General features: G+C 36.1%; 1 protein-coding gene across 4 annotated transcripts in view; it reads left to right on the top strand.

Annotated features, from left to right (window-relative positions):
• KCNQ5 (potassium voltage-gated channel subfamily Q member 5) overlaps positions 1-22679 on the top strand; it is a 519052-nt gene that overhangs the window by 339150 nt on the left and 157223 nt on the right. For all 4 annotated transcript variants that reach the window (XM_079146517.1, XM_079146514.1, XM_079146515.1 and 1 more), the window contains exon 2: positions 16603-16693. In XM_079146517.1, the coding sequence (XP_079002643.1) occupies positions 16603-16693 (91 nt within the window). The remainder of the gene's footprint in view (positions 1-16602; positions 16694-22679) is intronic.

The raw sequence follows: 22679 nt of genomic DNA, 5'->3' as shown, positions 1-22679 counted from the left end.
AAATCCCCTTTCTCTACTCTGTGGGTTTTACTTGTCTTTAATTTTTTTTTTTCTTTTCTTTCTTTCTTTCTTTCTTTGTTTTCTTTCTTTCTTTTTCTTTCTTCTCCTTTCTTCTCCTCTCTCTCTCTCTCTCTCTCTCTCTCTCTCTCTCTCTCTCTCTCTCTCTCTCCCCCCCCCCACCCCTTTCTTTCCTTTTCCTATCTACTGCATATGAGAGAAAACATACAGCCCTTGACATTGAGTCTGGCTTATCTCACTGATCAGGATGTTCTCCAGTTCCATCCATTTTCCTGTGAACCCAATAATTTCATTCTTCTTTATGGTTGAGTAAAACTCCACTGTGTATATACACCACACTTTCTTTATCCATTCAACTACTGATGAAAACCTAGTTTGGTGCCGTAAGCTGGCTATTGTGAATTGTGCTGCTATAAACATAGGTATGTATGTTTCACTATAGTATGCTAATTCTCTAAGATAAATACAAAGTAGTGTTATAACTGGGTCATTCAGTGGTTCCATTTCTAGTTTTTCAAGGAACCTACATATTGTTTGTACTAATTTACAGTTCCACCAATAGTATGTGTTCCTTTTTTCCCACATCCTCACCGGTCTTTATTATTTTTTGCGTTTTTAATGGATGCCATTCTAACTGAAGTGAGATAAAATCTCAGTGTAGTTTTGATTTGCATTTTCCTGATGGCTAAAAGTGTTGAACATTTTTTCATATATTTGTTATCCATTTGTATTTCTTCTCTTGTGAAATGTCTGCATTCTCTAGTTTCCCATTTATTGATTGGGTTGTTTGTTAGGGTTTTTTGTTGTTGTTGTTTAATTTTGGTGTTAAGTTTTTTGAGTTCTTTATATTTTCTGGATATTAATCCTCTGTCAAAGGACAAGGTGGTAAAGATTTTCTTTCATTCCATAGGCTCTCTATCTTCATGCTCTTAATTGTTCCCTTTGCTATGCAGGTTTTTAATTTGATGCCATCTCATGTATTAACCCTTGTTTTTGCATCCTAGGCTTTAGGAGTTTTATTGAGGAAGTTGAAATGTATGTCTATATGTTGGAGTATTGACTCTGTGTTTTATTCTAGCAGTTTCAGCTAATTCCTAGGTCTTTGACCCATTTTGAGTTGATGTTTTTGCAGAGTGAGAGGGGTTTGGTTTCATTCTTCTACATATGGATATCCTGTTTTCCCACTACCATTTGTTTAAAAGACTGTCTTTTCTCCAACAAATGTTTCTGGCATCTTTGTCAAAGATCAGAACTTTGTATGTTTTGTGGGGTTTTCTCTGAGTCTTCTATTCCATTGGTCTTATGTCCACTGATTTTATGCCAGTACCATGCAGTTTTTGCTACTATAGCTTTGTAGTATAATGTGAGACTATGTATTGTAATACCTCTATCCGGGCTCCTAAAAGAATTCCTTTGGCTATCCTGAGTCTTTTATTTTCCCAGGAATTTTAAGACTTCATTTCTAGTTCTGTGAATAATGACCTTAGTATTTTGTGGGGGGCGCAGGTGGTTGCAGTGAATCTGTATATTACTTTTGGAAATATGATCATTTAAATTATTTAATTAGTTAATTCTGCCTATTCAAGAACATGTGAGGTCTTTCCATCTTACCGTGTCTTATTCAGTGCCCTATAATTTTTGTTGTAGAGTTCTTTCACTAGGTTAGCTTTATTCCTAAGTATTTTGTTTGTTTGTTTGATGCTGTTATAAATGAAATTGTTTTCCTGTATGCTTTTTGAGTGGATTCGTTATTTCCGTATAGAAAAGCTATTGGTTGTAGTATGTTGATCTTGTATCCTGCTACTTTGCTGAATTTGTTATCAGCTCTAGAAGAATTTTGGTGGAGCTGGTTTTTTTTTTTTGGGGGGGGGCGTCTTTTAAGTACAGGATCATATGATCTGCAAATAATGATCATTTGCCTTCTTCCTTTCCTACTTATATCCCCTTTTATTTCCTCTCTTTCTTAATTGCTCTGGCTTAACTTTCAAGTACTATACTGAATAGGAATGGTGAGAGTGGACATCTTTGTCTCGTTCCTGATTTTAGAGGAAATGTTTTCAGCATTTCCCCATTCACTATGATGTGGCTATGGATTTGTCATAGATTCCTATTGCTTTTCAAAGATGTTTTTCTACCAAGCAGCACTAAACAAAGAAGACAAAGACCAACTACTCCTCGGATCAACTCAAAATCATTTTGTCTAATAAAAATGACAAAACGGAAAAGAATGGGAACTTTAGTCCTACCAGAGATATTTCCAAATACATGACATCTCTCAACCTGCTGTTATTTGTCCTTTGGTTATTTTTTTTTAATTTAAAGACAAAATATAACATACATTTCCCCTATATTTTATTTTTGAATGATTATCTTTAAATCCACAATAAATGGCAAGATAAAAGAATATATTCTTGCTGGATTCTTTTTCACAGGACTTAAGTAGGAAGAAATACACACTCAAATGTCTTTCAGGGAAATAAATGAACTATAAAGCAGAATAACCAATGTCTTACCAGATGAAAGTGGAAATCGTGTTTTTGCCCTTTATAATACTCTAAAACCAAGAACTGGCAAATTACAGCATTGAACCAAATCTGGTCCTCCACCTGTTTTCATAAATAAAGTCTTAATAGAACACAGTCACACCTATTCATTTACAAGCTATGGGGCTGGTTTTGCACTATAACTACAGGGATGAGTTACTGTAAGAGAGACTATACAGCTCACAAAGCCTGAAATATTTACTGTCTAGTCCTTTACAGAAAAAAAATTGCCCTCACCTGCTGTGAATCTTTCTCCTTCCCTTTCTCCTCTTACAGATGTTAGTAACTAGTGAGAAAAGACATAACCCAGACTCTTACAGCAAGAAGTGGAAAATAACACATTTTCCCCCCTGGGTTATACAGGCTATATTTCTGGGTCTTTGCCATTCGCGTGCATTTTGGAAGGACCCAGGAATCAGAAACTATTTATGGTTCTTCAACAGCAGGGTCTTTCTGCCACAACTTTCTGATTAAAAGCAAAGATAGCAGAGAACCACCCCCCCCCCAAAAAAAACTGAATTTTTAACTAATGGAGACATTAAGGTATACTTAGTGCATCCCTGGAAGCTATTGATAAGAAAACCGACTTATGTTTCCATTTAAAGATAGAAAAATTAATGAAAATAGAAAAATAAGCACTCATGAAAACTGAAAATTTGGAGCAAAATATCCAGACAATTAGCACTTTCTACTTTTACATCTTCTATCATACTTAATATGTTCTAGTTTCAACAATGCATGTGAAACAATAATTAAAAAAAAAAAACATTTAAGCACATCTAGAATTTTCAGTGAATGGTAAAGTGTAAGATAGCGCTACACTTTGCTTCTCTTTTTTAACATGGAATCACCAACTTCAATATTTTGGTGAACAAAAAGGGAACAGGGATTTCTTGGTGTCTATCACTGTAACAGCAGCAGGAGAAAACTCACCCTTTTTCCTACCTACCAGACCTCCAAGGAGTATCTAGTTTTTAAGCTGACCGTGAATATATTTTTGGACAGAGGAAGTATGTGTTGTCTAGTGCCTGTCATTGCTTGCTGGTTTCTCTGGTCTACAAAATACTTCAGTGACTCTACACACGAAAGCTGACTTTCAGCTTCCTTTCAGCTCTGGTCACTGAGATCAACAGGTGCCATGGTAGGTCAGTCCCAAGAAAACCATCTACCATCTCTATTCCATGGGCAGGTTCTGACATGTGTAGTAGTTACAGAGTTTATGGTTATTACTCTCTGGAGACATCTGTCTGCTGGATTTATTTTTTCCTGATGTACCACATCATAAAGTCTTCTGCCAACAGCACTTTAACTCCTCAAGATTTTGTTTTCTGCTGTTTTAGTCACTTTACTACTTTATTTCTGTAGACCAAAGAAAGTGAAGAAAATCAGTAGCAATTCCACACTCCATAGGCCATATACATAGCTTAACCTGGCTTGCTCCTGTTACAAGTTCTTGCTTTTCATCAGCTTTAAAATACTCCCATTTCATGAGAGGATTTTTTTATATATATGCATAACAGAGCTGCACTGAGATTTTCCATGAGTTTTGAATACTCCCAGAAAACCTTTTGAGGAAAATGTGGATTAAAGCATGTGGATTATAAGGATCTAATCAGTTGGCAGTAACCAAATTCATAATTGATTTTTATTACCAAATATAGCACCCTAAAATAGCTTTTTCCCAGGTAAAAATAACATTAAGCCTACTTTAACACCTTTTACTTTTGTTTCCAATTCTATTTAAATAAATGTACTTTAGAATTTTAATTTCCAGATAATATATGGTTATCATATAGTCATTAAAAAATTACAACGATGAAGACGTTATTTTTCTAACAAATTTCCAACCCTTTTTAAGGAAAAATGATTCAGGCTAGACAACTATGGGCAAACATCTTTTAACATGTTTTCAACACTTACTATGGCTTACTTTCAGGCATACACAGACCCTTAAAAACAAAGTATGGAAAATTTAATCCGCAGAGATTCATATTATCAAAACTATCAGACTGGATTATTTTCTATGGTGTTGGCATTGACATTAATCTCTTCAGAAGGTGACTTTAATGGAAACACAAAGATTCTACAAATGTCTCTTCCTCACCCTCACTTTTATTTCGTTCATGGCATAATTAGCCTAGTTGCTCTGAGGCAGCCCCTTTCTCACCTCGATGGGCAGATTATCAGTTCATTAGCATAGCAGCCTAAGTCAGCAGAATTACTAGGGGTCATTTTAATGATGAATTGGAATCTCTGCCTGGTCAGTTTAACCAAGGCTCATTCCCACCTAATGGCTGCCACCAAGCAGCTTCAGTTAGGGCAGCTCAAATAGTTTCTCAGGACCTATAGTCAGGAGAGGCTAAATGCAGGTCTAGCTCACCCAAGCTGTTACATATAGAGAAGATAGGACAAGCCAGCCTTCAGCACTTCAGCACACACAAATACAGCTGTCATGACGTCATTCTTCATGCAGCTTTGCTTAGACCAAGTCATTATCTGAGCATCTCTGATCTTGCTAGGCTTGTTTCATATTTCACATTTTTAAATGTCTTGCTTTACAGAGATTCTAAATGATATCTCCATTTAATTCATTGTCATAATTATGACCTGTGTTAATGAAAACTTGTAAGGATTATGTATCAATTAGCATTTTTCACTCCATTTGGTATCTACTATGTTAAGACAGGGTTATCAATTTGATGCCCTCTCATTTTTTCCTTGAAATACGTCAGGAGAGGCAAGGAGCACAGTGAGGAGGCTGTGTGCACGTGCAACAGACAGAGCTGCCGTGTGGGGATCAGCTGACATCTGACTTGCTGATGTGACTGCAGGCAGGGGATGCAGCACACAGAATCATGAACTTCCATAATTACATTGCATTATATGTACCAGCATGATATAGCACAGAAAATAGAAAAGAAACAGGCCTGCCCAGAGGGTCTACTCAGAAGAAATGGAAGAATTAATGTTCTTGAGCAGATCTTAAACTCCAAAGAAAAAAGTTTGGGTAAGAAAGCAACAGAGGTGGGCCACAAGTTTTCAAACAAAGAATTCACATGATAAAGGCAGTCCCTTGAGGAGCAGGATATGCAAGACCTATGCAGGTTGAGCTCCAAATGCACCAGTGCTTTGACTTCATAGATTAATTGGACCTCAGTTTTGAAATTCAATAAATGTCACCTTTTTGGTGAGATAACCACTCTATCCAAATTTTCAACTCTGTCCACTTCTGCATCTTATCCTTCCCTGCTGCACTTCCCCCTCCTTCACAGTTATCACTCTCTAACACAGCATACATATTATTTATTTACATTATTTATGTCCTACCTCTCCTGCTAGAATGCAGGTTCTGTAAGGGCAGGGATTTTGTTAACTTTATTCACTACTAGAACTTTAGCATCTAGAACATTGCCTGGTACATAATAGCTACTGAATAATACATGTTACATGAATAAGTGAATTAACTAGTACCTGTACCAGGTCTTGTTCTTGATACTGGAAGTAAGGTGATTAAAAAAGAGAGACAAAGTCCCTGCTCTCCTAGAGCTTACCTGCGCAATTACATGTGTAATTCCAAATGGTACTATGTGCTCAGAGAAATACAAAACGGGGTAAGAAGAATATGTAACAGCAAGCAGACTGTTTTACTGTTGCTTGCATTTAATACATGACAATAGGAAAGACTTTTCATTTTAAGTTAATTATCTCTGAACAATATGCATTGGTTTTCAACATCAGTTACATTTCTGGGAAAGGGCACCAAAACAGAGCGCTTGCAAAGGCAAGAGATCGATTTCTAAACTGCAGACCTCAGGCCCTTTAAGAAATAGTTCTGTTGTATTGTTCTAGTCAACAAGACCATTCCTAATCGTTGCATTCAGCCATCTTGCAGAATGAGAATGTGCTTTTAAAAAAAAACAAAACTGGGGGCTGGAATGTAGTTCAGTGAGTGGTGAAGCACTTGCCTCACAAGGAAAAAAATATCCTTATCATAAAACGGGATTTTCAGTTTAATTTTTAAATTAGACATTTTTAATTGATTCATAAAACCACAAAATATATACTTTTAATGGTGCAACTTGTGATGTTTCATTACATGCATAAACTGTGTGATCAATTTAATTTTGAATGGTCACTTCCCATTCAATTCATTCAGACTGAGTGTCTTCAAGAAGCTCAGACTAGTGACAGACACCCACACACCCATCCCAAGAACTCTTCTCAAGAACATAGACTGATATGGACAGAATAAGCACAGAGATAAAGAAATAAAGAGGTTAGGAAAACATTTAAAAAAAAAAAAAAAAAAGCAAAAACAAGAGATTTGAAACCCTGGACAGAAACTAACAAGAGGAACTGGAAAGAAGGAACATAGAAATAAACCAGTCTTACCCAGAAATTCTCCAAAGAACTCAGATACTCAGATTTTTTTCTCTGTATTTTTAAATAGAAATTGGAAGCTCTTTTAACCAAGAACATATTTGTTATAAAAAAAAAAAAAAAAAAAAAAAAACCACAATTGTCAAGAACAATTTCAGATGGGCTATGAGCCAGGTAAACCACAAAACACTTACCTCAAAAATCTCTTTTTCTTAAAAACAGAAAACAGGATTAGAGAAGAAATGATAAGTGATTCTACTTCAAGAGTAAATATTGTTACAATTACACAGAGCAATCAGAGCTGTTTAAACCCATTCCTTCTTTTCCATCAAAAAGCATGATTTTCAAACTGAAAGGGGTTTATATTTTTAAATGTGATTAAGAGAAAATGAAAATATAATATATGCAAACTCTTGACCTAACAAGTTTATATCTCTGAACCTACATTTATTACATTATAAGGCACTGAAGTATTTATAGATAAAATTGAAGAACTGTTATTAACAGACATTAATTAATCTTGAAAAATGTAATGGCTGCCAAATGATCAAAGAGAAGAAAATATACTGATTGTCAAAAAACAGTACAATAGGGAGTTCTGGACTTTGTATACTGGTAAGCTCAATAACAATTCCTAGAAATATTTCAGACAGAATATTAAGCCAATGGTTTATAATAAATGTAAGCAAACAATGTAGTTACTAAAAAGCTATACAAGTTTGCCAAAAGCAAGAAACATTAAGTGATGTTTGTTTCTTATTTGAATAGGTTTATCAGATTTGCTATATTAGGGCTACAGAGTAAGTGAAACATCTTCATTTCAGAAAAGTACTGGAAATGTTTGATAGCATCCTTGAGGGGTAAAAAGAAAAAATTAGGCAGGAATGACGGTAGTCCTGAGAATACATACCTAGTACAACTTCTCCAGAGACATACCACAAGAAAAATCCTGAAGACAAGTACAGGACATTTGGAGGTTCTTAGAGTAGGAAGTTGGTAATTCATGCTAGGAATAAAATAATAAGCATAATAATACATAAAAGTAATAAATATAAGATTTTTCAGAAATCTAAGTAAGCAAAATCAGTTCATTTTAGTTTACTTTAAAATTGACCCAAAGGGGGTAGGGTTGTGGCTCAGTGGTAGAGCACTTACCTAGCATGTGTGAGGCACTGGGTTCAATTCTCAGACCACATATAAATAAATGAATAAAATAAAGGTCTATCAACAACTAAAAAACAATTTTTTTAAATCAACCCAAAGGTGTCATTTGATTCTTTTAAAAGAATGCAACTTTAAGCTGCATTAATACTCTCAAGGAAGAGTAGTGATAAACAAAAGCATATCTTTATTGCTTTTGTGCTTGGTCATTCAGTCAAGCATATCCTGTATACTCTGTATCATAGAAAAAAATTTGAGGATATTAACTATATATATATATATATATATATATATATAACAAATGGATAAAATAATCAAAGGTACTGAAAACCCTATCAGAATACAGACAATGTCTGAGTTCCCAGTGCCCTCCACGGTGTCTCTAAATATTTATGACTAATACAATACAGGGAAGATAAGGTAATGATAGACTAATAAAAAGAAGTCAAGAATGAAGTTCACCATGAACTCATACAACTGTGTTAGTAATGGATTCGAGTCATCATTAACATGGATCAGAGTCACCTCTGAGCTTCCTAACAACCCAGGCAAGGAAACAAAATGTTAAAGATTACTGTTTCACACTAAAACTTCATTTTCTTCCTGAAGCGACATGACACAAATTTTTCTTTCGATAAAATACTGACGAATTCCCCATGGAGGCCTCAGTCAGTAAATACATAGTGAAATACTGAGAAGCTCTTAAAGTCGAATGAGTTGGCTGAATACTCCCTCCTTCTCAAGGTAGTAGCAGAGAGCTGGGGTGTAACTCAATAGCAGAACACTGTCATAGCACTGAAAAAATAGCAGGAATCAAAGACAGTTTGTGGAGATAATTACTTTAGAGACCAAGGTAGGGAGGCCCAGTGCTCAGGTTTGCTCCAGGTCTTGTGGTGCAGTAGGAAAAGTAAAGAAAATAAGTGACTGCATATGCTGGAGATAGTCCTTTTTTGAAACCAAACTTTTGCTATTAGTTGGGCAGTGGAAAGTTTGAACTTGTGTTTCCTGGCAAGAATCAACAGTGCAGCTATTTTATGTTGGTGATTAAATGCCAAATCTTTTGCTTACACTGGAGGATGATGATGGGTCTGAGTCTCACTTGGAAGGATACAATAACAAACTGGGCAGACTTGAAGAGCAGTGACAAGGAGAGTGACAGACCTGGACATTGTTTCAGAGGCAAAGCAGACAACAAACTAGGCTTGGTATATTTTATCTGAAGACTGATGGGAAAGCCATGATAAAAACGAACGTCATTTATCTGAAGAACTATCTTAGGGAGGTGGGAGAATATGTCCTCTGTGGTTCAAAGCCTGACGGAGGGCCAGTGAGTAAGGTCCCAGATAAGGACAGTTGACTCAGAGGAGAAAATAGCCTTCCAACAGTACAGCTGTCTGTAGCAGCCCTGTGCTGCCTTAAAGTGGTAGGAGGGTTCTAGACACTGGAAAGATTCAAAGAGAAACTGTTCAACTGACTATCTGTGATGTTTTTAAAATAATTCCTGTCTTGAAAAGGGAGACTCAGTCAGAAATAAATCTATCCTGTAGCTTCCCTGATCCTGGAATAGGAACCTGGCAGACCATGTCCTAAGCTGGTGTCAGCAGAGTCCAATTGCAATCAGAGGGAAGCCTCTCCTACTGCTTAAGGATTTTCTTGCCATGTTTTAGCTCAGTTACTTTAGCCTTGTCTTCCACAGAAACACACTGAGTAAGTGAAAACTGCCAATTCCCACACCTTCTAATTTCCCCTTAACACCACATCTAAAATGCAACATTTCATTTTTTTAAAACTGTCAGCTGGTGACCCTATTTTTAAAACTTCACAAAGACTTCACTGATAATTTTTATTGAGTAGGGTCTTTATTAATATTTAGGGTTCATTGTACTTAAGCAGAATTGTACAGCATTTCCAGTCAAATATTCTAAATCACTGTTGAAGATGCCAAAAAAATGTCGTGCTAAATTTTTATTGCTTTGCGATGGAAGCTGGGGTGTGCTGTGAATAGATTTCAGGTGTAAAATGCACTTATCTTATAGAAAAGTTACTCAGTAAGGACATTTACAAACTACCAAGTTTAGAAAGATAGATAAATTTAGGACACAGGAAGCCCTTTCCTCTGATGATGAACTTTTTATTTCATCAGATAGGGTGTCTTCCAGGCCAGTGCATGTCTGTCAGCAGATCACTTTGGTCACCAACACCAGCATGCATAACACCAACTCCAGCTGGCAAAATTTGTGGTACACTAGCAAGGTCTCCCATCAAATGTTCTAAAGTGCATACTTGATCAAAGCAATACTTGGAAATTTATGAAAAGTCAGAGGCCAGGCTGAATTTCTTTTGGAAGTTATTTCTAAAGAATCATTTTCTGCATGGGGTGGAAATGTAGCTCACTGGTAGAGTATGTGCTAACATGTGCCAGGCCCTAGGTTCAATGCCCAGCACTGAAAAAAAAAAAAAAAAAAAGACTTGTTTTCTTCAAAGATTCTATATCTACTTCTTATTAGTATCCTTTATTTTAATACCATGATTTCATTCCTTTGAAGACACTCAAGATCTCCCCTCCTCTCAATATGTATAACTGACTTACAGTTGTGTCATGCAAAACTTACAGTTCGCCAAAATACTGCAGAGAGCATCTTCTGGGTAGAAATGTATGGGTACTTCTAGTTAAGCTCAGTGGGATGATCACTTAATTTTTTTTATTTGTTCACTTTGGTTATTCAGACAGAATGTATTTTGACATATCATACCTACATGAAGTGTAACTTTCCAGTCTTGTGATTGTACCTGAGGATGGTCACTTTAAATATCAGCTCTATCTCTTCTTTCTTCATTGCATCATTCACAATTATTTGAAGATGGCTGAGTTGTGAGTTTATGTGAATGACAACAATGAAACTTGCCACAATTCATTTAATGAAGCATCACCAGAGCTTTTCCTAATGCTCTATTTTCAAGACATTTTAATTCTAGCTAAGTGAATCTGTGCTTGAGGCACAAGCTTTGGAAGATAGACATCTTCTGATCCACAAGAACCAGTGATCTTTCCAAGTCAAACTTCTTACAAAATTGAACCTGACTGATTCTTAATTAACCCACAAGAAAGTTGATGATGGTTTTCTTGACTAAATATCACCTCTGAACTGGTAATTTTTTTATTTTTTTTTTTTGGATATGGGCTTCTCTTCTTCTTGCAACAGACAGTACCTTCCAAAGAAGGTTTGGATCAAAGTGAATGTCTTCAGAAACAAAATATGAATGAATACTTTAGGTAAAATAAAGGCCAATAACTGTTACAGAATGACTTTGAAAGAATATACATCATCTAATACCTTAGGATTTATGTATAAAAGATAAAATAGCTACATTTAAAACACTGATCATAAAACTTTCCTGGGTAAATTATTGATGGCTATCAAAATTGCCCATCTTCTAACTTCCAACACTGACTTCCTAATACTCCACCAAAGCATCTTACCTTTGCTGTGTGTGCCACAGACCTTCAGCCGTCTGGTAAAGCCTATGAACCATCTCTCAGAATAATGCTGTATTTATTTATTTGTTTGTTTGTTTGTTTGTTTCTGGTGGTATTAGGGATTGAACCCAAGGGTGTATAACCATTGAACCACATCTTCAATCCTTCTTCATTTTTATTTTGAGGAAGAGTTTGACTAAATTGTGACCCCCCTGCCTCAGCTCCTGAGTAACTGAGATTACAGGTATGCACCACCACGCCAGGTAGAATAATGTTTTTAAATGCATAAAATACATGTGATCACATAAGAAATTTTTATTTTGAAATTTATCATTGAAATATTAAATTTGTTACATGGTAGAGCATATCCTTCTTTCTAACTGCATTAAAAATAGCCCCTAGCAGGAAGTCTAATGACTACAGTAATCTCAAAATAATGATGAGCCAAATCACTATTCAGTAGGAAAAATTATGATTTTATCCACACTGTTAAATGAGATATAAAAATATTTAATTTCTATCAGTGACAAAGTCACAAGTACTACTAATACTATTAGGATTTGTGACCATGGTTAGTACAAGAAAAAGTCATGGTTTTCCAACCCATGTTCACAACACTCTTAAGTTCTATGCACCAGTTCCTTGGAGACCTGTTAACCCAACATAAGACACCCTAAGTCCTGAGACTCTTGCCACTGTTCCCACTTGTATTCAGCCACTAGAGAGATGCAGCAGGGTGATGGCAGGTCACTAGCATGCACATACATACACATATGCATGAGACCTTCAGAATCCATGATGTTAGTAGAGGCATACTCACATCCCAGTAATACACCATGTCACTACCAATGAGCACTGCATGTCTGATTGTCACCTCAAAGGGGTCACTGTGTCAAATCAGTGCTTTCTGAAGTCAAAAAGTCTGCTTCTGACAATGCTACCAAGAGCTCATAGCAAAATGAGCTGTTTTTCTGTATGATGTCATTCACCAAGTTCAGAAAGTAGTCCTCAAATATGCTTTATGCTTATTTACCAAAACCTTATATGTTTGGTCTGTACTGTTCTCAGTACAGTATGTTTTACACATTTACTTCCTTTGGGGAAAAAATATATGTACATTCCTCCTAACTCAGTACCTAAGATTCTGATTGACATTTCCATATGGATGTCTAAACTTGGGTTTGTCATTTTGTCCCCAAAATCAGTTTCTTCTCCTGACTTTACTGATTTTTCTCCTCCTAACTTATTAGGAGCATCACCAATAACTACATACGGAAACCTGCAAGTTCTCATTCCCCTTCCCAATCTCCACTCACCAGCTCGCAGAAACCCTCCAAGCTGCCTCTGTTCTATTCTCATGTCCACTTTGCTCATGTAGGGGTAGATTTCCTCAAGAGAAGTTTCTGGAGACACACATTCCAGAAAGAAGGTACAATAGAGAAAGGCAGCAAGCCAGAAAACAAATAAGGCAAAATATTTGCTCCCTGTTTCATGGAACAAAGTAATCAAGCTTGCAGTGCAGGGTGAAATAGGCAGCTGAAATGGAGTCTGGAGCCATGTTGGGGAGAGTTTCCTCTCATTAGAAACCCTAATGATATTAATACTCTGTCAAAATTTATTCAATGGTTCCCATTGTCTACTGAACTAGATAAAGACCTTGCTCTACAAGCCTCTCATTTGTTTTCTGGCTTGCTGCCTTTTTCATATTGTACCCTACTTTGGAATGTGTTTTTCCAAAAAACCTCTCATATTGAAATCCTATACTTCAAAGACCATCTAAAACACCACCTTTTTTGGGAAACTTTCTGAGTGTGCTGCTATCTTTGCTACCTTTCCCAGTTGAGTAAAATCCCTTCCTTCTTTCAGTCTCTGAAGCATTTTTCTTAGTGCTTATCTGCCTCTGTCTCTTGTTATGATCCAATATGCTCACCTTGTCCATCTCACTAGATATACAGTTCCTAAGTGTAGTGCTGCTTAATTTATCTTTGTACCCCTGTGATGCTTGGCATAGTGTCTTTCACAATAAGGAGAGAATTCAATACATGTTTTCAGTTGAACTGAAATGAGCTCTGTGCAAAAAAAAAAAAAAAAAAAATGGATTTGCATTACTGATCTGTCTGATGCTTTTCATGTATCATAAAATAAGTTAACGGACATTCACTAACTCTAATTTATTGATTAATTAGTAAATTCTGGTGATTTTTTGCTTGCATCTGACCTTGATGCACATGGTCTCATGAACTAGAGTACTCCTTCTTCCCAACCATTCTCCTAACTAACTCCTGCTAGACCTTCAGGATTCAGTTTGTCCAGAATTTTCTCCAAGAAGTCTTCCCTAACCTCAGTTCTGGTTTCATGGGTGTGCAGTTTGTATAGTCCCATGGAGTCCCACACTTTAAAGGGTGCTAAAGTTGGATTCATGCTCTGTTGTTTATATCATAAAATTATTAATAAATTTTTACCAAAATCCACATATTTTTATTTTGCATAGGAATTCACAAATCCAGCAGCAGCCAGTCCTGCCTAATCTGTCATCTATTCTTGCTCCTGTTATCCCCTGTACTTTCCCTGACATTGCAATCATCACTCAGACTAGCATTATATGCCTAATCAGTATTTACTGAATGGATAACTGGTTGAAGGTGGTGGAAGGAAGGGAGAGAAAGGGATAAATTAATGAACATATTTGTCCATTCATAGCTTCTTGGGCAACCAGAGCAACAGCGGTCTTTGTCTTTCAGTCTTCAGATGGATCTCTGTAGCAATGACAGAATGCTAGTACAGAAACTACTCTCATTAGAAATGAAGTTAGTATTAATTGAAAAAAGAAAATGAGAAAAAAATGGTGACATAATGAAAAAAGACTAAACAGATCCAAATGTAAGTGAAGTGAAGAAGGAACTAGCAAAAAGTTCTGTTTTAGATACAGACCTAAGAGATTATGAGCCTACAACTGAGATCTCTTGGAGAAGGTTGATATTTTGTGATTAAACAATCACGAGCTCACTTTTCCTAATGTTTTTTTTTTTTTTTTTTTTTTTTTTTGTAAAACTGGATTCAAGGAGCATATCCAGATAATGTTCACTCATTTGAGAGGAAACCTCTGTCATCATCCTTATTAGATGCCACATCTTTCTCCCAACCACCTTAATGATTTATTTTCTCATTGGTAGTTTGGTAGTCATGTAGATGCACTAGATTTTGACCACTGGTTTACAATTTCTAGTTCATTTAGGATGAATTTAATATATAATCCAAAGTATCCTGATTTATTAGATGTACAAGTCAAGGATCATGTGACATTATTAACATTGTGTGCTAGATTTGTATCACTAGTAGAATCCTTCCCCTTAGAAACATCTTCTATATGGAACAACAACTACTTCTCTCTTGGTTTAAAGCAATAGAGAGGTATCCCCCAATGTCTTGTTGAGCCAAGAACATGATCATCATTCTCATCAGGCACGCTGAAGCTCATCCAGCAATTCTGCGTGGAGGCTGACTGCACACAGTGCTCAAACCCTCCTGCTGCAAAACCTTGGACTACTTACAAAAGATTCTTACCTCTCAGTTTTCACATCTGTACACTGGAGACAATTCTACTCCACAAATTTGTAAGGATAATGTGGGAGAATGCAGGTAAAGGAAGTTTAGTGCAGTGTCCAACCTATAGGAAATGTTCTGTGAATTTTGGTAATTATTATCATAATGCAGAATATGAGCAATTATGAGCTTCCCCTCCAGTTGTCTGTTGAGATAGATACAAAGAAATTAGGAATAGATGGTATTAGTCGGGATCAGCAAATTCATTCCCTGGAAAGCCAGATAGTAAATATTTGTCTTGCTGGTCATACTGTCTCTTTTGCAAATACTCAGTTTTGTAGTTGTAACATGAAAACAGTCACAGACAATACATAATGAGTAGCAATGGCTGTGTGCCAATAAAACTTCATTTATAAAAATAGGCGTTATGAGCCGAATTTGTTTCCCAGACCATATTAGCCAATCCCTGGCTGTAAGCCCTTAGGCACTCTCAGCGAAGGGTAGTAGAAAGATTTGTAAGACTTTTCAGGGCAAGCCAAGGGGAGGCAAGGATTAACTCCACTATTACACAGAAGAACACAAAAATTGATCTTTTAAAGGACCTTATTATATGAGTTTCTCAGAAATAAGTAAAAGTTGAAATTTTTCCAAAGCAGGTAGCTCAGGTGTTTTGTTTTGTCATCTTGTAAATTGACTTTGAAACAGAGTCTTCTCTTTTATTATACGTTCCGTGGGAACTTCACTCATCCCTTCATTCTGCAAGTTCCACCTTTCTTGAAATAAAGAAGTCTATAGATGGATAGGTAAGAAATTGTTGCTCCTAACTTCCACTTCTTATCATTATAATATGAGGAGACAGAGCACAGAGGTCATTTCTCTGGCAGTTTGACTGCATGGAAATTGAGATGCATGGGTAGCAGAGTAGATCACCTCTTCCCATTTCTATTCTTCTTATTCATATAAAAGAGGGACAAATGAGAATCCATGAGCAGTATCAGACTCTAACAACGGGTCAGTGTCCTAGTAACAGTAACTTAAAATACCTGACAGTTTACTAAAGTTGCCAAACATGAGGTGGATTCTGCTTCTTTGAAAGAAGAGTGACTGCAGTCTGCTCCAGTAGGAGAACAAGACCACTTTCTGGACCTTTCTCAGGATCCCTGCTTGAGGAAAGATTTAAATTGGAAACTTGTAGATTCTTAAATGTAAACACTTAAACACAGCATCACGCGCGCTCTGTCTCTCTCACACACACACACACAAACCCACACATGCAAACTTTTATTCATCAATCAAATTGTAAGGAGCCCCATTTACACCTTATATCATACTGTATTTTGATATTCAGAATGGCTAGTGTCTACTATGGCTTTTATGATTTGACCTTATGCCTATTCAAGTGGGTCTGGTGTTTTATTCTTTCTATAATGATAAGGCAAGTTTCTTATCAAATACCTCTTTTTTATTGTTGTTTTACAGTTTCCTCCTTGTCTTTGGTTGCTTGATTTTGTCCGTGTTTTCTACCATCCCTGAACACACAAAATTGGCCTCAAGTTGCCTCTTAATTCTGGTAAGTGAAATACATGAACAAAAATGTGCATAAAATTCATGTTTTGTAATAATTGTCTATAACATTTATGGCATGCATTTTATCCCACAGAAATTTTGATCTAAAAAAAAAAGAATATTACTATAAAATATAAAAGTTTCAAAGATCACTAAAGCATTTGCCCACCAGTTTAACCTATAGTCAATCCTTAGGAATGTATTTTTAAAATTCAGTCTTGATATTATAGAACAATAGCTTATGTTATAGGCACATTATAATTAGAAGGCAGTATTTGAAAGTAGTTTTAATTATGTTTACCTATGCTAATAAACAAATTATAAGAAGAGTCAGTATCCATGAAGTCTCTCATTATTGCTAAAAGCTACAAGGGAAGAGAGCATTTTCTAATAACCTCATTTCAGCAGTAGCTGAGTATAATTGGCCAGGAACTGTGAGAATATGGCACCTCATAAGAAAACAGAAGGCTCCTTCATGTTCTTTTCAACTGACAGACTATATTATGAGTTTTGCTGCTAATGCAGTTACCTGGTGAAAAATTCTACAGTTTGCTCTGTTTCCATTCTGCTGTCAATCCTCAACCACACAGAATTATTCAATTCACTTTAAAATGGAAAAAGACCTCAAGATATTTTAGTATGAATTATTCTGGGTCTTTTAAGCTCTTATACCTTCTATTACAACTGAACTGTGTAGCTCTGTGTACTCAAATCACATATGATTGAAAGTTTGATTCATTTACATCCATTTTGGCCTGCTCACTTAGTCCGAAATTATCAGAATTGACAGTCTCAGAACTGTCTGAATGAACTGAAACAACTCACTTCTGTAAAGCCTAGTGGAAAATGAAGGATGGAGGAGAGCCCAATTAAGATGGTTTATGTGCCCTAATAAACAGAGATTGGTTATACACAGCAATAAGCATTTATTTTGAAAATAAAAGTTATTGCTATGAAGGTGAGAACTGGAAGATTGCAACTCACATAACAGGAAGGCAGGAAGGCAGATGCTTTTCTTACCTTAGCTTTTAAAAAGATGACTAGTTTGTGCTTGAGGTTGCCAAGAAATCATCAAGTCTTTGGGTTCAGTATTAGGGGAGAAAATATTTTTGAGTCTGGAACAAATCTATCTCAATTTGTTTCCATAAAAATTGTGCTCAGCAGTATATTTCTAATGTTATGGTTACTGTTTCAAAACCCAAGACAGAGAACAGATAGACCACAGAGCACACTGGAGAATTGTTCCATTTACAAGGTTTACATTTGGGTAGCAAGTGGGCTTTTAGGTTTGTCCACCCCTTTGATTGCAACAAGTGATCTGAGCCCAAGGTCTCAAGCACAGTTGGTTTTATGTCTACATGCAGAATCACAAACAAGAATTTTAGACTGAAAATACAAATCAAATTTTCGGACTCGAGAACATGAAAAACTGGATCCCCTGTATGACCATTGCTATATACTAGGAATAAATCATCATTAGGAATCTCATAAAAAGGTTTCTTTCATAAATCAAGAATCCAAAATGCACGGGAAGGAAAGGGGAAATACCAAGGGGGAAGAGCTGTGGAATGCTATTGGAAAAATTACATTGTTATATTGTATACATGTACAAATGCATGACAACAAATCCCACCATTATGTAAATTATAATGTACCAATAAAAAATATGAAAAATAATTTAAAATGTTAGGTTGCATCCTCCAAATCTCTGAAATGTATATTTAATCATTGCTATTTAGTTTCTAAATACAGCAAAGAAACCCATAAAACTACAAAGACCAAAATTGACTAAAACCTTGAATTTTTAAACATGATGAGCAGTGGACAACTGATCAGAATTTAGTAACTAGAATACATTTTAGTTGATAAAATACAGACGTCAATTTGTTTTTCTAATACAGGGTTTTGCTATGTTGCTCAGGGTACTCCTAGACTTAAGTGATTCTCCCACTTCAACCTCCCAAGAGGCTGAGATTAAAGTCACTTTTGTATACTTTGGGGTATGTTGTTGTGAACAAATACACCACCAGAGGAGTGATTTAGAATGACATATAAATCACACATCATAATTGTGCATTTTTTCATAGCCTTGTCCTTTTTAGGTTTTTAAAAAACATTTTTAAATGTGCTCAGAGATTTCCTGTAATTCATTTCTGGTCAAGTAAAAGGCACCCACACTTCTGGCAGGGAGCACACTACAAGCAAACCTGGCCCCCAGACAAACCTCCCAGGGCCTCTTTGACACTTGCTCTTTTCCACTAAATTGTTTCCTTGAGGGCACCAAGGTATGGCATGCAAGCCATTTGGATATTGTCTTGCTCACCTCCTGAGGCCCCATGAAGACTTCAGCTCTTTATCCCACAGACCAGAGAGGCTCTTGTCATCCTTATCCAGAATTATATTCCAAAGCTACTTGTAAACTTGAAGCTGCATATTTACCTCAATTACAAGCCAGATTAATACCTATGCTAATTGACTCTTTCATTCTTTTCAGTTAGGTGAACTAGGATGAACTAAGATTTCATGCTATATACCCACTCCCTTTATTTCTTTCTACAGAAATAGCAATTTATAATTCAAGAATGTGATATAGTCTCTGTAGCCAGGCACCCTGTGTCCCATTCCATTTCTGCCACTTTTTACCTCTGTGACTTGGGAAATCATTTCTCTGTGTCTTAGTTTTCTCATTTGTTAAAAGTAGATAGGAGACAGATGTGGTAGCACATGCCTGTAATCCCAGAAACCTGGGCAGCTGAGGCAGGAGGATCGCAAGTTCTAGGCCAGCCTATGCAATTTAGCAAGGCCTGTTATAAACTTAAAAAATTTAAAAGAGGGTTGGCGGTGTATGTAGTTCAGTGGCAGAGAGCCACTGGGTTCAATAGATATGAGGCCTAAGGTGGTGGAACATACCAGTAATCCCAGCAATTCAGGAGGCTGAGGCAGGAGGAGTGCAAGTTCCAGACTAGCCTCAGCAATTTAGTGAGGCTGTCACCAACTTAATAATACTCTGTCTCAAAATGAATTTTTTTTAAAAAAAGAACTAGAATGTAGCTCAGTGGTAAAGTGTCCCTGGATTCAATCCCCAAAATAAAGAAAAAAAAAGTAAAAAGAAAAGTGGATAGGAGAATTTGGAGAAGATGATAGAATAAAAAGCACCAGGAATGGGCCTCCCTACCTAGACAACAATTGCACTGGCAGAATCTGATGTAACTATTTTTGGAACTCTGGGATCTATTGACTGCTTTCAATTTCTAGAGGAAGGGTTGGACAGTAAATTATAGTCAATTTCAGTCAATTTCAGCTCTAGCACAGTAACAGCTACTGGTCCCTCATGCCAGCCCATGGCAGGCATCTGTGCCTGTGTTCCTGAAACAGCCTTCACACCGCTCGCAGGAGCCAGGGTGTGCAAAAGGACCCTGTCCTTCAAATATCAGAGAACTGTGCTACGATTACTGATTACTGTGTCTGATCACAAAAATTCAGACAAACTGTGGCAGCCATTCTTGTTATACCTCCTAGTATTACAATATCCTCCTCCAGCTGAAGGGACTTTTATGGAACTTGATGGACCCGACCTCTTTATTTTTATTTTTCCCCCTTTTGAAACAAGTCTACAAAGCTAAAATTCTGAAATTAGTGGGGATGAAGATGTAAAGTAGCAGAGTTTTTGCATGTTATCAAAGTTATACTGGTATAAATTTGAATTAGAGTGACATAACTTTTAAGATGTTAATAAGCCCTATGGTAAAAATATACACAAAAGGAAATCAGAAAGAAATTTAAACATTTCACTGCCAAAAAGAAAAACCTAAACATAAAAGAATACAGTAATATAGATATGAGGGACAAAAAATGCTTTAAGATATTTAGAAAAGAAATAGCAAAATGACAAAAGTAAATTTTTTCCTTATCATTAATAACTTTAAGATAAATAGGTTAAGGTTTCCATCAAAAGACAGTGATTTGGACTGGGGAGATGGCTCAGCTGGTAGAGTGCTTACCTCGCAAGCTCAAGGCCCTGAGTTCGATCCCCAGTACCGCCAAAAAAAAACCAAAAAAAAAAAAACAAACAGTGATTTGAAAAGTGGATTAAAACGTCCTTAAATTACATGCTGATAACAAGAGATTCACTTTAGCTCCAAAGAAAACAATGGATGTAAAAGGAGAAGAGAGCAGAGGTGGCCACCATTCCAAAATCTGACAAAAAAAGCTTTAAATCAAATGTGGTTTTAAGAGATAAGAAGACCATTATATAATAATAAAAGTTTCAATATAAGAAGATATAACAATTATAAATATTTACATACATCATAACAAACCATCAAAATACATGAAACAAAAAATGATAGAATTAAAGGGAGAAATAAACAGTCCTACGATAATAGTTGGAGATTTCAACACTACACAATCAATCATGAATAGAACAATCAGTCAGAAGATCAGTGAGAAGAGACGACCTAACACAATGAACAAACTAGACCTAGCAGACATGAACAGAACACCATACCCAACAACACGCACACACATCTTCCTCAAGTACACATAGACACTTTATAAGACAGACCATATGTCAGTTCACAAATTAAGTCTTAGTATACTTTAAAAGATAGACATCACACAAAGTATCTTCTACAATGGGATGAAGGTAAAAATCAGTAACATCAGCAAAATTGGGATGTTCACAAATTTGTGAAAATTAAACAAATACCCTTAAATGACCAATGGACCAAATAAGAAATCATGAGGAAAATCAGGAAATACTGAGAGGTTAAAAAAAAACACCAAAGATCAATTCAACAGCCTAATTTACAACTTATGGAAACAGAAAAAGAAGAACAAACCAAACCCAGAGCTAGCCACAGGAAGGAAATGATAAAAGCTAGAACATAGATGAATAAAATGGACAACAGGAAAAAAATAAAACCAGTGAAACAAAACACAGGGTCTTTGCAAAGATCAACAAAATCAATAAACATTTAGCTAGATAGACTAAGAAAAAGAGAGGATTCAGCAGAAACTCAATGATTCTACAATAAGAGAAAGGATTATAAGATAATACTGTGAACAAATTTAATAAATGAAATGAACCAAGTCCTAGAAATACAAAACCTACCAAGACTAAATCAAGAAGAAATATAAAATCTGAATAGACCTATCAATAACTGGTAAGGAGATTCTGTAAATAATCAAAAATCTCCTGAAAAAGCAAAGCTTGGGACCTGATGGCTACACTAGTGAATTCTAACAAATGTTTAAAGAACTAATAGCAATCCTTCTCAAACTTTTTTAAAAATTTGAAAATGAGGTAATGTTTTCTGATTCTATGGGGCCTTTGCTACTTCGATACCAAAGCCAGAGATACTACAAGGAAAGAAAACTACAGACTAATAACCCTTGTGAACATTCATATAAAAATCATCAACATCCTAGTAAACCAAATTCAGCAGCATGTTAAAGAGATAATACACCATGACCAAATGGGGTTTAATTCTGGACTGGAAGACTGGTTCAAACTGTCAAATACACACCTTTAACAGAATGAAGCGAACCAGTCATGTGACTTTTTTCAATAGATGCAGAAAAGGCATTTGGCAAAGCATGACACCATTTCATGATAAAAAGGAAACACTCAACAAAGCAGGAATAGAAAGAAACTACCTCAATATAATAAAAGCCTTATACAAAAAACATACAATCAACATCATAATGAATGAAGGACTAAAAGTTTTTCCCATAAGATGAGGAACAAGACAAAATGCCTGCTTTCACCACTCATATTCAACATAGTACTGTAAGTTCTACCTAAAGAAATTAGACATGTGAAAGATATAAAAGGCATCTGAATTGAAAAGGAAAAAGTAAAATTATCTAAGTTCACAGATGATGCAGTCTCATATGCAGAAAAACTTCCACTAAAAAAAAATTATGAGGGCTGGGGTTGTGACTCAGTGGTAGAGCGCTTGCCTAGCATGTGTGAGGCACTAGGTTCG

The sequence above is a fragment of the Sciurus vulgaris genome (assembly GCF_902686455.1).
Source record: "Sciurus vulgaris genome assembly, chromosome: 7".
Taxonomy (NCBI): domain Eukaryota; kingdom Metazoa; phylum Chordata; class Mammalia; order Rodentia; family Sciuridae; genus Sciurus; species Sciurus vulgaris.
The sequence above is the reverse complement of the archived record's forward strand: the minus strand, read 5'-3'. Positions and strand labels throughout refer to the sequence as shown.